The sequence below is a fragment of the Streptopelia decaocto genome (genome assembly GCF_964273445.1).
Source record: "Streptopelia decaocto genome assembly, contig: HAP1_SCAFFOLD_1418, whole genome shotgun sequence".
In the NCBI taxonomy this organism is placed as follows: Eukaryota; Metazoa; Chordata; class Aves; order Columbiformes; family Columbidae; genus Streptopelia; species Streptopelia decaocto.
The window spans coordinates 22,341-37,586 of NW_028115286.1; the positions used below are offsets into that span (position 1 = coordinate 22,341).

The following is a 15,246-nucleotide window of genomic DNA, read 5'->3' on the forward strand; positions in this document are numbered from 1 at the left end:
ATCCCCCCCATTCCCCTGACCCCCCCACAACCCCACACCCCCCATCCCCATTCCTTCCCATCCCCCCCTGACCCCCCCATCCCATCCCACTTCCCTCCCATCACCCCTGACCCCCCCCACACCCCCCATCCCCATTCCTTCCCATCCCCCCCAACCCCCCCATCCCATCCCCCCATCCCCCTTCCCTCCCATCACCCCTTAACCCCCCACACACCCCATCCCCCCCATTCCCCCTGACCCCCCCACAACCCCACACCCCCCATCCCCATTCCTTCCCATCCCCCCCAACCCCCCCATCCCATCCCCCCATCCCATCACCCCTGACCCCCCCCACACCCCATCCCCCCCATTCCCCCTGACCCCCATGACACCTGCATCCCCCTGACCCCCCCACAACCCCACACCCCCCATCCCCATTCCTTCCCATCCCCCCCATCCCATCCCCCCATCCCATCACCCTGACCCCCCCCACACCCCATCCCCCCCATTCCCCCTGACCCCCATGACACCTGCATCCCCCTGACCCCCCCACAACCCCACACCCCCCATCCCCATTCCTTCCCATCCCCCCCAACCCCCCCATCCCATCCCCCCATCCCATTCCCCCTGACCCCCATGACACCTGCATCCCCCTGACCCCCCCACAACCCCACACCCCCCATCCCCATTCCTTCCCATCCCCCCCAACTCCCCCATCCCATCCCCCCATCCCATCACCCCTGACCCCCCCCACACCCCATCCCCCCCATTCCCCCTGACCCCCATGACACCCGCATCCCCCTGACCCCCCCACAACCCCACACCCCCCATCCCTTCCCATCCCCCCCCGACCCCCCACAACCCACCGCCCCCCCCAGCCCCCCCATGGCTCTCCCCTCCCCCTCCGCCCCGTGACCCCCCGCTCCCCCCCCCCGCCATGCCGCCCCCCCCGCTGGCCCTGGCGCTGGCGCTGGCGCTCTGGGCGCCCCCCGGCGCCCCCCAGGACCCCCCCCCGGACCCGCGGTTCCCGGTGGTGCCCACGCAGTACGGGCGGCTGCGGGGGGCGCGGCGCGACCTGAGCAACGAGCTGCTGGGCCCGGTGCAGGCGTTCCTGGGGGTGCCCTACGCCGCCCCCCCGCTGGGCCCGCGCCGCTGGGCGCCCCCCGAGGCCCCCGCCGCCTGGGGGGGGTGCGCGACGCCACGGCCTTCGGCCCCGCCTGCCCCCAGAACCTGCGCGCCGGGCCCCCCCCGCTCATGCTGCCGCTCTGGCTCAGCGACAACCTGGAGGCCGCGGGGGCGTACGTGGCGGCGCAGAGCGAGGACTGTCTGTACCTCAACCTCTACGTGCCCACCGAGGACGGTACGGACGGGGGGGCATGGGGGGACATGGTGGACATGGGGACATGGGGGGCAATGGGGGACATGGGGACATGGGGGGCAGTGGGGGACATGGGGACATGGGGGGCAATGGGGACATGGGGACATGGGGGACATGGGGACATGGGGTGAATGGGCGCAGAGCGAGGACTGTCTGTACCTCAACCTCTACGTGCCCACCGAGGACGGTACGGACGGGGGGGCAATGGGGACATGGGGGGCAATGGGGACATGGGGACATGGGGGGCAATGGGGACATGGGGACATGGGGGACATGGGGACATGGGGTGAATGGGCGCAGAGCGAGGACTGTCTGTACCTCAACCTCTACGTGCCCACCGAGGACGGTACGGACGGGGGGGCGTGGGGGGCAATGGGGACATGGGGGGCAATGGGGTGAATGGGGACATGGGGACATGGGGTGAATGGGGGCAGAGCGAGGACTGTCTGTACCTCAACCTCTACGTGCCCACCGAGGACGGTACGGACGGGGGGGCATGGGGGGCAATGGGGACATGGGGGGACATGGGGACATGGGGGGACATGGGGACATGGGGACATGGGGGGCAATGGGGGACATGGGGGGCAATGGGGACATGGGGTGAATGGGCGCAGAGCGAGGACTGTCTGTACCTCAACCTCTACGTGCCCACCGAGGACGGTACGGACGGGGGGACAATGGGGACATGGGGGGCAATGGGGGACATGGGGACGTGGGGGGCAATGGGGGACATGGGGACATGGGGACATGGGGGGCAATGGGGACATGGGGGGACATGGGGGGCAATGGGGGACATGGGGACATGGGGGGTAATGGGGGCAATGGGGACATGGGGTGAATGGGGGCAGAGCGAGGACTGTCTGTACCTCAACCTCTACGTGCCCACCGAGGACGGTACGGACGGGGGGGCATGGGGGACATGGGGGACATGGGGACATGGGGGACATGGGGACATGGGGGGGAATGGGGGACATGGGGACGTGGGGGGCAATGGGGGACATGGGGACATGGGGGGCAATGGGACATGGGGACATGGGGGGCAATGGGGACATGGGGGGGCAATGGGGACATGGGGTGAATGGGGACATGGGAGGCAATGGGGACATGGGGTGAATGGGAACATGGGGGGGCAATGGGGACATGGGGTGAATGGGGACATGGGGGGCAATGGGGACATGGGGGGGCAATGGGGACATGGGGGTGAATGGGGACATGGGGTGAATGGGGACATGGGAGGCAATGGCGTGAATGGGGACATGGGGGGCAATGGGGACATGGGGTGAACGGGGACATGGGGTGAATGGGGGGACAGGGATGGGGACGTAGAGGTGGGGACAGAGGGGACGGGAAGGGGGGGCAGAGCTTGGACTGTCTGTACCTCAAACTATGACCCATTGCATGGAATGAGGGGGCGGGGTCAGTGGGTGGGGTCAGTGGGCGGGGTCACTGGGCGGGGTCACTGGGTGGGGTCACTGGGTGGGGTCGGTGGGTGTGGTCACTGGGTGTGATTGTGGGCGGGGTCACTGGGTGTGGTCAGTGGGTGTGGTCAGTGGGCGGGGCTGCGGGGAGGACGAGGCTCAACCTCCACGCCCCATTGGACGACGGCGGGGCCGGGTGGGCGGGGGCAAATTTGGGCTGGAACTGGGGGCGGGGGGGAATGGGGTGAAAAAGAGAGAAATGGGGTCAGCGCTGGGGCGGCTGGTGCTGGGAAATGGGGAGAAAAAGGGCGAGTTTGGGCAAATCCGGGAGGAAGGGGCTGGGAAACGGGGTGAAAAACGGGGGAAATGGGCAAAATCCAACGGATTTGCGGCTCCGCGCCCCGGAAACGGGGCGAAAAACAGCAGAAATGGGCAAAATTGGGGGGGTGGGGGAGGGGGGATCCCCCAGGGCTGGACACACCCAGACCCCCTGCCCGGCCACGCCCCCCCCGGATGCCTGGGTCCCTCCCGCACTCCTGGGTCCCTCCCCGGACGCCTGGGTCCCTTCCGGCCGCCCGGGTCCCTGTGCTGGAGCCGTCAACCCCCGTCCCCGCGTCCGTCTGTCCCGACGCCCTCCAGCCACCCCAGTGTCCGTCCGTCCCGACATCCTTCACCCGCCTGGACGTCCGTCTGTCCGTCCCCAGTTCCTCCGCTCATCCCGACGTCCGTCCGTCCACCCCCGCGTCTGTCCGTCCATCCTTCACCCAGGCGTCCGTCTGTCCGTCCCGTGGCCTCTACCCATCCGTGTGTCCGTCTGTCCATCCCAGCGTCGTCCACCCCCCCCACCATGTCCGTCTGTCCCTCCATCCCCACATCTATCCGTCCACCCACCGTGTCCGTCTGTCTGTCCGTCCCTCCGTCCTCCATCCACCTCAACGTCCGTCTGTCCGTCCATCCCCACGTCCTTCACCCATCCATCCATCCATCCATCCCCCGTCCATCTGTCCGTCCATCCCCCCGTCCATCTGTCCGTCCATCCCCCCGTCTGTCTGTCCATCCCCACATCCTCCATCCCCCCGTCCGTCTGTCCCTCCATCCCCCCCCCCATCCGTCCATCTGTCCAGCCCCCCCATCAGTCCGTCCGTCCATCCCCCTCAATCCGTCTGTCCATCCACCCCCCGTCCGTCCGTCCGTCCACCCCCACCCCCCGGCCCCATTTTTGGGCCCTCCCCCCCTTTCCCCCCCGTTTTTTTTGGGGGGGTCGGGGACATTTTGTCATTTTTTCTCTTTTTTTGCCCATTTTTGGGGCCGGAAACTCGCGGCTTTTTCCTCTTTTTTTCTGCAGTTTTTTTCCCGCCCCTCCCCCCGCCCCCAAACTCGCCCCTTTTGGCCCCAAAAGCCTCTTCCCGCTTCTCTCCCCGGTCCAGGTTTGGTCGCCAAAAGGCGCGAGGACGGCGCGGCCCCCCCGGACCCAGGTATTTTGGTGCATGTTCCGCCGGTTTTGGGCAAAAACACAAAAAGTGCTTTTTTTTTTTTTTTTGTGGTTCTTTCTGATTTTTGGGTTTTTTCCCCCTCCCCTCCCCCCCCCCCCGTTTTCTTTCCTTTTTCTGGGGGGTTCGCCCCGTTTTTGGCTGCGGATTTTGGTTCTTTCTCTGTTTTTGGTGATTTTGGTTGTTTTTGGCTGTTTTTTCTTTCCTGGGGGGGTTTGGGGGGATTTTGTTGGTTTTTTGGTTTTGTGGTTTTGTTGCTTTTTGGTGGTTTTTGGTTTTTTTTTTTTGGTTTTTGGCTTTTTTTTTTGGACACGCCCCCTCCCCCCCCCCCGGACACCGGGGTCCCCCCGCCCCTCCCCCCCGCCCCAGCCCCTCCCCCCGCTCATCACGGGGGACACGTTGCCATGGAAACCCCCTCCCCCAACTGTGACCTCTGACCCCGGCTGTCACCCCCCAGCACTGGGGACAAGGTGGGGGGGGTGTCCCCAAAAGTGACATTGGGGGGGGTGACCTTGGGGTGACCCCAGTGCAGGGGGGTCCCCCATAATGTCCCCAAGGTGTCCCCAGGGGTGACCCCAGTGCTGGGGGGTCCCCCATAATGTCCCCATGATGTCCCCGGGGTGTCCCCAGGGGGTTCCCTGGGGGTGTCCCCCCCAATGTCCCCGGGGGTGTCCCCCGTGTCCCCCACAATGTCCCCACAATGTCCCCAGGGGGTTCCCTGTGGGTGTCCCCAGTGCTGCGGGGTCCCCATAATGTCCCCAGGGGACTCCCCGGGGGTGTCCCCCACGATGTCCCCACAATGTCCCCAGGGTGTCCCTGGTGTCCCCAGGGGTGTCCCCAGTGCTGGGGGGTCCCCCATAGTGTCCCCAGGGTGTCCCTGGTGTCCCCAGTGCAGGAGGGTCCCCCACAAAGTCCCCAGGGTGTCCCCAGGGTGTCCCCAGTGCAGGGGGGTCCCCCATAGTGTCCCCAGAGTGTCCCCAGGGTGTCCCCAGGGGTGTCCCCAGTGCAGGGGGGTCCCCCATAGTGTCCCCAGAGTGTCCCCAGGGTGTCCCCAGGGGTGTCCCCGGTGCAGGGGGGTCCCCCATAGCGTCCCCAGGGTGTCCCCGGGGGCTCCCCGGGGTGTCCCCGGTGTCCCCCCGATGTCCCCGCTGTCCCCCCCCAGACATCCGGGACAGCGGGAAGAAGCCGGTGATGCTGTTCCTGCACGGCGGCTCCTACATGGAGGGCACGGGGAACATGTTCGACGGCAGCGTCCTGGCGGCCTACGGCAACGTCATCGTGGTCACCATGAACTACCGGCTCGGCGTCCTCGGTAGGACACGGGGACACGGGGGACATGGGGGGTACGGGGGACATGGGGGGTACGGGGACACCATGAACTACCGGCTCGGCGTCCTCGGTAGGACACGGGGACACGGGGGACATGGGGGGTACGGGGACACCATGGGGAACCTCCTTGGGGTCACAGGGTGGGTATGGGGACATGGGGACACCATGGAGAAACCTTCTTAGGTCTTGGGATGGACATGGGGACACTATGGGGGACCTCCTTGGGGACATGGGGACATCATGGAGAACCTCCTTAGGTCTTGGGATGGACATGGGGACACCATGGGGAACCTCCCTGGGGTCACACGGTGGGTATGGGGACATGGGGACACCATGGAGAAACCTTCTTAGGTCTTGGGATGGACATGGGAACATGGGGACGCTATGGGGAACCTTCTTGGGGACATGGGGACATCATGGAGAACCTCCTTAGGTCTTGAGATGGACAGGGGGACACTATGGGGAACCCTCTTGGGGACATGGGGACATCATGGAGAACCTCCTTAGGTCTTGAGATGGACAGGGGGACACTATGGGGAACCCTCTTGGGGACATGGGGACATCATGGAGAACCTCCTTAGGTCTTGAGATGGACATGGGGACACTATGGGGAACCTCCTTAGGTCATGGGATGGACATGGGGACATTATGGGGAATCTCCTTGGGGACATGGGGACACTATGGGGAACCTCCTTAGGTCATGGGATGGACACGGGGACATGGAGACATCACTATGGGGAACCTCCTTGGGGACATGGGGACACCATGGGGAACCTTCTTAGGTCATTGGGAGACTGGGGAACCTCCTCAGGTCATGGGATGGACACGGGGACACTGTGGGAACCTCCTTGGGGTGGCGTCCCCTGGTGTCTCTGGTGTCCCCCCTGTGTCCCCACGGTGTCCCCACAGTGTCCCCACGGTGTCCCACTGTCCCCAGGGTTCCTGAGCACGGGGGACCAGGCGGCCAAGGGCAACTACGGGCTGCTGGACCAGATCCAGGCGCTGCGGTGGCTGCACGAGAACGTCGGCAACTTCGGCGGCGACCCCCAGCGCATCACCATCTTCGGCTCCGGCGCCGGCGCCGCCTGCGTCAGCCTCCTCATCCTGTCCCACCACTCCGAAGGTACCGATGGCGTCACCCCAACATCACCCCAATGTCACCAGCATCACCAACATCATCCCAACATCACCCCAACATCACCCCAGTGTCACCAACATCACCCCAGTGTCACCCCAACATCACCAACATCACCAACATCACCCCCGTGTCACCCCAACATCACCCCAGTGTCACCCCAACATCACCAACATCACCAACATCACCCCAACGTCACCCCCACATCCTCCTGCTCATCCTGTCCCACCACTCCGAAGGTACCAACAGTGTCACCAACGTCACCCCAACAGGGCCTGGTGGCTCCATCCTCATGTCCCCACATCCCCATGATCTCCCCACGATGTCCCCAGTGTCCCCATGTCCCCATCATGTCCTCATGTCCCCACGATGTCCCCATGTCCCCAGGTCTGTTCCAGAAGGCCATCGCCCCATCATGTCCCCATGTCCCCATGATGCCCCATGTCCCCGTGTCCCCAGGTCTGTTCCAGAAGGCCATCGCCCCACCATGTCCCCATGTCCCCACAATGTCCCCAATGTCCCCATGTCCCCATGTCCCCATGATGTCCCCAATGTCCCCGTGTCCCCAGGTCTGTTCCAGAAGGCCATCTCCCCATCGTGTCCCCATGTCCCCATGATGCCCCCATGTCCCACCATGTCCCCATGTCCCCACAATGTCCCCAATGTCCCCATGTCCCCAGGTCTGTTCCAGAAGGCCATCTCCCCATCATGTCCCCATGACCCCATGATGCCCCCATGTCCCACCATGTCCCCATGTCCCCACGATGTCCCCAATGTCCCCGTGTCCCCAGGTCTGTTCCAGAAGGCCATCGCCCAGAGCGGCACGGCCATCCCCATGTCCCTATCTCCCCATCATGTCCCCATCTCCCCATCTCCCCATCATGTTCCCATGTCCCCATGATGTCCCCACGATGTCCCCAATGTCCCCGTGTCCCCAGGTCTGTTCCAGAAGGCCATCGCCCAGAGCGGCACGGCCATCTCCAGCTGGTCGGTGAACTACCAGCCGCTCAAGTACACGCGGCTGCTGGCGGCCAAGGTCGGCTGCGACGGCGCCGACACCGGCGCGGCCGTCGAGTGCCTGCGGCGCCAGCCCTTCCGCGCCCTGGTGGACCAGGACGTGCAGCCCGCGCGCTACCACGTGGCCTTCGGGCCGGTGGTGGACGGCGACGTGGTGCCCGACGACCCCGAGATCCTCATGCAGCAGGGCGAGTTCCTCAACTACGACATCCTCATCGGCGTCAACCAGGGCGAGGGGCTCAAGTTCGTGGAGGACTCGCTGGAGAGCGAGGACGGCATCTCGGCGTCCTACTTCGACTTCACCATCTCCAACTTCGTGGACAACCTCTACGGGTACCCGGAGGGCAAGGACATCCTGCGCGAGACCATCAAGTTCATGTACACGGACTGGGCGGACCGCGACAACGGCGAGATGCGGCGCAAGACGCTGCTGGCGCTGTTCACCGACCACCAGTGGGTGGCGCCGGCGGTGGCCACGGCCAAGCTCCACGCCGAGTACCAGTCGCCCGTGTACTTCTACACCTTCTACCACCACTGCCAGACGGACGCGCGGCCCGAGTGGGCGGACGCGGCGCACGGGGACGAGATCCCCTACGTGTTCGGGGTGCCCATGGTGGGCGCCACCGACCTGTTCCCCTGCAACTTCTCCAAGAACGACGTGATGCTCAGCGCCGTCGTCATGACCTACTGGACCAACTTCGCCAAGACCGGGTGCGTGGGGGAGGGGGTGGGGGGTGGGGGGGTGAGCCGGTGGGTGGGGGGGGGTGGCTGAGTTGTTGGTTGGTAGAGTTGTTGGTTGGTTGAGTTGTTGGTTGGTTGGTTGAGGGGTCAGTTGGTTGAGTTGTTGGGTGGTTGGTTGAGTTGTTGGTTGGTTGAGTGGTTGGATGGTTGGTTGGTTGGTTGGGTTGATGGTTGGTTGGTTGGATGATTGAGTGGTTGGGTGGTTGATTGAGTTGTTGGTTGAGTGGTTGGTTGAGTTGTTGGATGGTTGGTTGAGTTGTTGGTTGGTTGAGTGGTTGGATGGTTGGTTGGTTGGTTGAGCGGTTGGATGGTTGGTTGGATGGTTGAGTGGTTGGGTGGTTGATTGAGTTGTTGGTTGAGTTGTTGGTTGGTTGAGTGGTTGGATGGTTGGTTGGTTGGTTGATTGGTTGAGTGGTTGGTTGGTTGGGTTGATGGTTGGTTGGTTGGATGGTTGAGTGGTTGGATGGTTGGTTGAGTTGTTGGTCAGTTGGTTGAGTTGCTGGACAGTTGGTTGAGTTTTGGTCGGTTGGTTGAGTTGTTGGTCAGCTGGTTGAGTTGTTGGTTGACTTGTTGGTTGGTTGACTTGTTGGATGGTTGAGTTGATTAGTTGAGTTGTTGGTTGGTTGGTTGATTTGTTGGATGGTTGGTTGAGTTGTTGGATGGTTGGTTGAGTTGTTGCTCAGTTGGTTGAGTTGTTGGTTGGTTGGTTGTGGTAGGTTGAGTTCTTGGTCAACTGGTTGAGTTGTTGGCTGGTTGGTTGAGTTGTTGGTTGGTTGAGTTGTTCCTCAGTTGGTTGAGTTGTTGGTTGTTTGAGTTGTCGGTTGGTTGGGTTGTCGGTTGGTTGGGTTGTTGCTCAGTTGGTTGAGTTGTTGCTCAGTTGGTTGAGTTGTTGGTCGGTTGAGTTGTTAGTTGATTGTTGGTTGGTCAGTTGAGTTGTTGGTCAGTTGAGTTGTTCCTCAGTTGGTTGAGTCGTCGGTTGGTTGAGTTGTCAGTCGGTTGAGTTGTTGGTTGGTTGAGTTGTTCCTCAGTTGGTTGAGTTGTTGGTTGGTTGGGTTGTTGGTTGGTTGAGTTGTCAGTTGGTTGTTGGTTGGTCAGTTGAGTCGTCGGTTGGTTGAGTTGTGGGTTGGTTGTTGGTTAGTCGGTTGAGTTGTCACTTGGTTGTTGGTTGGTTGAGTTGTCGGTTGGTTGTTGGTCGGTTGGTTGAGTTGTCGGTCGGTTGAGTTGTTGGCTGGTTGTTGCCCAGTTAAGTTGCCCTCACTCCGTCGCCCCCCTCCCCCGCGCCGCCCAACCCCCGCAACCCCCCCCGTTAACCCCTCACCGTGTGTCCCCCCCTCCCCCCCCCCGCAGCGACCCCAACCAGCCGGTGCCGCAGGACACCAAGTTCATCCACACCAAGCCCAACCGCTTCGAGGAGGTGGTGTGGACGCGCTTCGACGGCAAGGACAAGCGCTACCTGCACATCGGGCTGAAGCCGCGCGTGCGCGACCACTACCGCGCCAACAAGGTGGCGTTCTGGCTGGAGCTCGTCCCGCACCTGCACAACCTGCACCAGCTGCCCCCCGGCTCCACCACCACGCGCCTCCCCCCGCCCCCCCGCCGCGGCCCCACGCGCCGCCCCCCCGGCCCCTCCCCCCGCCCCCCGCGCCCCGACCGCCCCGAGGGGGCGGGGGAGGGGGGGGAGGAGGAGGAGGAGGGGGAGGGGCAGGGGGGGCGGCGGCGCTTCGCGCCGTTCCCGGGGGACTCGCGGGACTACTCGACCGAGCTGAGCGTGACCGTGGCCGTGGGCGCCTCCCTCCTCTTCCTCAACATCTTGGCCTTCGCCGCGCTCTACTACAAGCGGGACAAGCGGCCGCCCCACCCCCACCCGCACCCCCTCCCCCACCACCACGAGGGGCGCGTCCCGCGGCGCCTCAGCCCCCCTCCCCCAACCCGCGCCGGGGGGGTGGTGGGGGGAGGGGGGGCCCCCAACGACCTGCTGGGGCACGGCGCGGGGGGGGGAGGGGAGGAGGAGCTGGTGTCCCTGCAGCTGAAGCACCCGGACAGGGTGGGGGTGGGGCTGGGGGAGCTGGGGGGGGGGGAGGGGGCGCTGCGGGGGGGGGGCGCCCCGGCGGGACCCCCCGACTACACGCTGGCGCTGCGGCGCGCGCCCGAGGACGTGCCCCTGCTGCCCCCCAACACCATCACCGTGGTGGCCGGGGGGGGGCTGCCCCCCCTGCACCCCTTCGGGCCGCCCTTCCCCCCCCCCCCCGGCCACAACAGCACCCTGCCCCACCCCCACTCCACCACCCGCGTATAGGCCGGGCGGCCCCTCCCCCACCCCGCTGACACCCCCGCCCCCCCCCACTCCGTCCCCCCACGTGCCGGGGGGTGTCCGGCCACGCCCCCCTCGGAGAAGGAGATAAGCCCCTCCCCCACAGCCTGGGGAGGGGTGGGGGGGCACCCGGACGCCTGGGTCCCTCCTGGATGCCTGGGTCCCTTCCCGGACACCTGGGTCCCTCCCGGACACCTGGGTCCCTCCCGGACGCATGGGTCCTTCCCGGACGCCTGGGTCCCTTCTCGGACGCCTGGGTCCCTTCCCGGACGCCTGGGTCCCTCTGGATGCCTGGGTCCCCCCCATGAGTGTGTGGGGTGAGCCCCTCCCCCCACCTGCTTGCGTCCCCACCCGGACGCCTGGGTCCCTGCCCGGACACCTGGGTCCGCTGAAGAGGTAGCGGGACCCCCATCCCCCCACCATGGACACGCTGACGTCGCGTGGGGACCCCTCCCCCACCCCATCCCGGACGCCTGGGTCCCCCAAAGACGCATGGGAACCCCGCACCCCACCCCCCCAAACCCGGGCGCCTGGGTCCCCTGAAAACACACACGGGGGGGGGGGGGGGGGGCGCCCCCCCCGGACTCCTGGGTCCCCGCAGAGGCGGGGGGGGGGGTCCCGCCGCCCCTCCCCCCATCACCGTTGCATGTTCCCGACCTGGCGGGAAACGGCTCAAAAACCCCCAAAAATGAAGCAAACGAGGCCCGGGGGGGGGGGAGGAGGGGGAGGGGCGATGCCACCCCCCCCGCACCCCTCCATGTGCCGGGGGGACCCCGACTCCCCTCCCCCCACTTCCCCTCCCCCCCTTCCCCTCCCCCCCCCCCCTTTCTTTCTTTCGCGCTTTCTGTACAAAGAAAAACTTGTGCCAAACGCAGCAGTTTGGGGGTTCGGGGGGGACCCCCCCGCCCCTCCCCCGCTGCCCCGCCCCCTTCCCCCCCCCCCGGTGCCAAGATGGCGGCTGGAGCGCGAGATGGCGGCGACCCCGCCCCCCCGGTTGCCATGGAGACCCCGACATCCCCCCGTTGCCATGGAGACTCCGACATCCCTGGTTACCATGGAGACCCCGCCCCCGGTTACCATGGAGACTCCGCCCCCCAGTTACCATGGAGACCCCGACATCCCCGGTTACCATGGAGACTGCGCCCCCCCGGTTACCATGGAGACCCCGACATCCCCGGTTGCCTGACATCCCCCCGTTGCCATGGCGACCCCATCATCTCGGTCACCGCGGTGACGTCACCGGTCGCCACGGTGACGCGTGTCCCCCCCGCCCCTCCTGCCCTGCCCCCCCCCCCCCCCCCATGGCTGCCCCGCCCCCAACAGCGACCCCGAGAGTTTCTATTTTTATTCCCGGGGGGGAGGGGGGAGGGGGCGTGGCCTCGCGCTGGGCGGGGCCTCGCGAGGGCGGGGCGGGGGGAGGGGCGGGGGGAGGGGCGGCCCCGGGGGGCGTTTTTATGAAAAAAAAAAGGAAAAAAAATGGATAAAAAAGAGGAAAAAGAAAAAAAATCGACCAAAAAAAACCCAAAACGAATTCGCTGCGTTTCCTGGGGGGGAGGGGAGGGGGGGCGGTTTCCATGGGAACGGGCGGCCCCGCCCCCCCGGGGTCCCCGCGGTCCTATTGGCTGCGGCGCCCCCTGGCGGGACCGGGGGATGGGACGGAACTGGTTATACTGGGGTGAACTGGGACCGAACTGGGACCGAACTGGGTTATACTGGGATCGAACTGGGTTATACTGGGATCGAACTGGGATCAAACTGGGATCAAACCGGGATCGAACTGGGATCAAACTGGGATCAAACTGGGATCTCATGAGGGTTGAACTGGCATCAAAGTGGGTTATATTGGGATCGAACTGGGATCTCATGGGGGTTGAACTGGGATCGAACTGGGATCAAACTGGGACCGAGCCGGGTTGAACTGGGATCAAACTGGGTTATACTGGGACCAAACTGGGATCAAACTGGGACCAAACTGGCATCGAACCAAGTTGAACTGGATTCAAACTGGGTTATACTGGGACCGAACTGGAATCTCACGGGGGTTGAACTGGGATCAAACTGGGACCGAGCCGGGTTGAACTGGGATCGAACTGGGATCTCATGGGGTTGAACTGGGATCGAACTGGGATCAAACTGGGTTATACTGGGACCGATCCGGGCTCTCGGCGCCGGCCGGGCCGTCCCGGGGGTGGGGGAGGGGCGGAGGGGGCGGAGCCTCGTGCCGATCCCTCCCCCCCCCGGGCGCGCGCGCCTGCGCCGCTCCCACGCGTGCGCGTGGGGCCGCCCCGCCCCTCCCCCCAACCCCCGCGCCTAACGCTGCGGGAACCCAGGCGTCCGGGAGACCCCTCCCCCCACCCCCGCGGGAACCCAGGCGTCCGGGAGACCCCTCCCCCTCGCCCGGGGAACCCAGGCGTCCGGGAGACCCCTCCCCCTCGCCCGGGGAACCCAGGCGTCCGGGAGACCCCTCCCCCTCACCCGGGGAACCCAGGCGTCCGGGAGACCCCTCCCCATCACCCGGGGAACCCAGGCGTCCGGGAGACCCCTCCCCCCACCCCCGCGGGAACCCAGGCGTCCGGGAGACCCCTCCCCCCACCCCCGCGGGGAACCCAGGCGTCCGGGAGACCCCTCCCCCTCACCCGGGGAACCCAGGCGTCCGGGAGACCCCTCCCCCCTCTCCCCACCCACCCGGGGAACCCAGGCGTCCGGGAGATCCCCCGGGGGTCACAACCTTCCCGAGGGACCCAGGCGTCCGGGCGCCCCCCCCTCCCCTCCCCTCCCCCCATCCCCCGTTCGCTCGCCGCCGGGTGGGGGGAGGGGGGCGCGGTGACGTCATGGCGGCGCTGGCCAGCTCGCTGATCCGGCAGCGCCGGGGGGCCGGGACGCGCCCCCGCCCCGCGCGCAGGGCCCCCCCCGCCCCCCCGGCGCGCGCGCGCCCCCGTCGCTGTGTCAGCAGCAGCTGCGCGGGCTCGTGAGCAAAGTGCGCGCGTGCGGGAGGAGGCGGCGCCACCGCGAGAAGCCGCCCGGTGAGGGGGAGGGGCCGCGGGGGGAGGGGGCGGGGTCACGGGGGGGAGGGGGCGGGGGGGGGAGGTCAAAGGCGGCGCCACCACAAGAAGCCGCCCGGGGGGGGGGAACGGGGGTTACGGGGGGGTTGGGGGTGGACTAGGGGGGCATGTGGGGGTTGGGGGGTCTGGGGGTTCAGGGGGCTCTGGTGGGGGGAGGGGGTGGGGACGGGGGGTCGGTCTGGAGGGTTTGGGGGGGTCTCAGGTGGGTCTTGGGGTGGGGGCGGTTGGGGGTTCGGGGGGGTGTCAGGGGTGTGTTTTGGGGTACAATGGGGTGATTTTGGGGTCTCCCCCCCCCAGAACCGCAGCTCCGCGGGGGTTGGGGGTTCAGGGGGCTGTCAGGGGTGTGTTTTGGGGTACAATGGGGTGATTTTGGGGTCTCCCCCCCCAGAACCGCAGCTCCGCGGGGGTTGGGGGTTCGGGGGGGTGTCAGGGGGTGTGTTTTGGGGTACAATGGGGTGATTTTGGGGTCTTCCCCCCCAGAACCGCAGCTCCGCGGCGCCATCGCGAAGCTTCGCTGCGGCCACGGGCACTTCCTGCACATGGGGACGGACGGACGGCTGGACGGCACCTGGGAGGAGGCGGGGCCAGGAAGTGAGGGGCGGGGCCAGGGAGTGAGGGGCGGGGCCGGGAGGGGTGGGGCCAGAGAGTAGGGGGGCGGGGCCAAGGAGAGAGGGGCGGAGTGAGGAAGTGAGAGGCGGAGTCATGGAGTGAGGTGTGGGGCCTCAGGGGGCGGGGCCAGGGAGAGAGGGGTGGGGCAGAATGTGAGGGGCGGGGCCTCAAGGGGTGGAGCCTCAAGGGGTGGAGCTTCAGGGTGGGGCCAGGAATCTATAGGCGGGGCCTCGGGGGGAGGGGCCCGAGAGGGTGGAGCTTCGAGGGGCGGGGCTGAGGGGGCGGGGTTTGGGAAGGTGTGGCCTGAGGGGCGTGGGGTTTAGGGGCGGGGTTTGCGGGGGTGTGGAAGGGGCGGGGCCGCAGGGCGTGTCCGTGCGGGCGTGGCAGCCCCTTCCCTCCCCCCCCCCCCCCAGCGCTGTTCAACCTGATCCCGGTGGGGCTGCGCGTGGTCGCCATCCAGGGGGCGCTGGCCGGGCGCTACGTGGCCATGAACGGCGCGGGGCTGGTGTACGCCTCGGTGGGTGACCCCTGACCTCTGACCCCAGCCCTGGCCTTGACCCCGACCCCACAGCCCCCTGACCCACAACTGACCCTGACCCAGAACTCACCCCCTGGGACCCACAACCTTCCAAGGGACCCAGGCGTCCGGGACCCCCTTCCCAGGGGACCCAGGTGTCCGGGTGCCCCATGCTGAGGGACCCAGGCATCCGGGACCCCCTTCCCAAGGGACCCAGGCATCCGGGACCCCCTTCCCAAGGGACCCAGGCGTCCGGGACC

At 66.4% G+C, this 15,246-nt stretch overlaps 1 protein-coding gene and 1 long non-coding RNA gene across 2 annotated transcripts; both read left to right on the top strand.

Moving 5' to 3' along the window:
• Nucleotides 1-862: 862 nt before the first annotated feature.
• On the top strand, nt 863-12,985 carry NLGN2 (neuroligin 2). The gene is given in 7 exon segments (XM_082077504.1): nt 863-1,160; nt 1,163-1,339; nt 4,203-4,250; nt 5,428-5,577; nt 6,532-6,717; nt 7,668-8,457; nt 9,835-12,985. Coding segments are annotated over 7 exon segments (2,544 nt in total). The 5' UTR covers nt 863-916; the 3' UTR covers nt 10,784-12,985.
• A 9-nt stretch (nt 12,986-12,994) lies between these two features.
• On the top strand, nt 12,995-15,124 carry LOC309452835. The gene is made up of 3 exons (XR_014186635.1): nt 12,995-13,821; nt 14,341-14,451; nt 14,883-15,124. It is a non-coding gene; the product is annotated as an uncharacterized lncRNA (long non-coding RNA).
• Nucleotides 15,125-15,246: the final 122 nt, after the last annotated feature.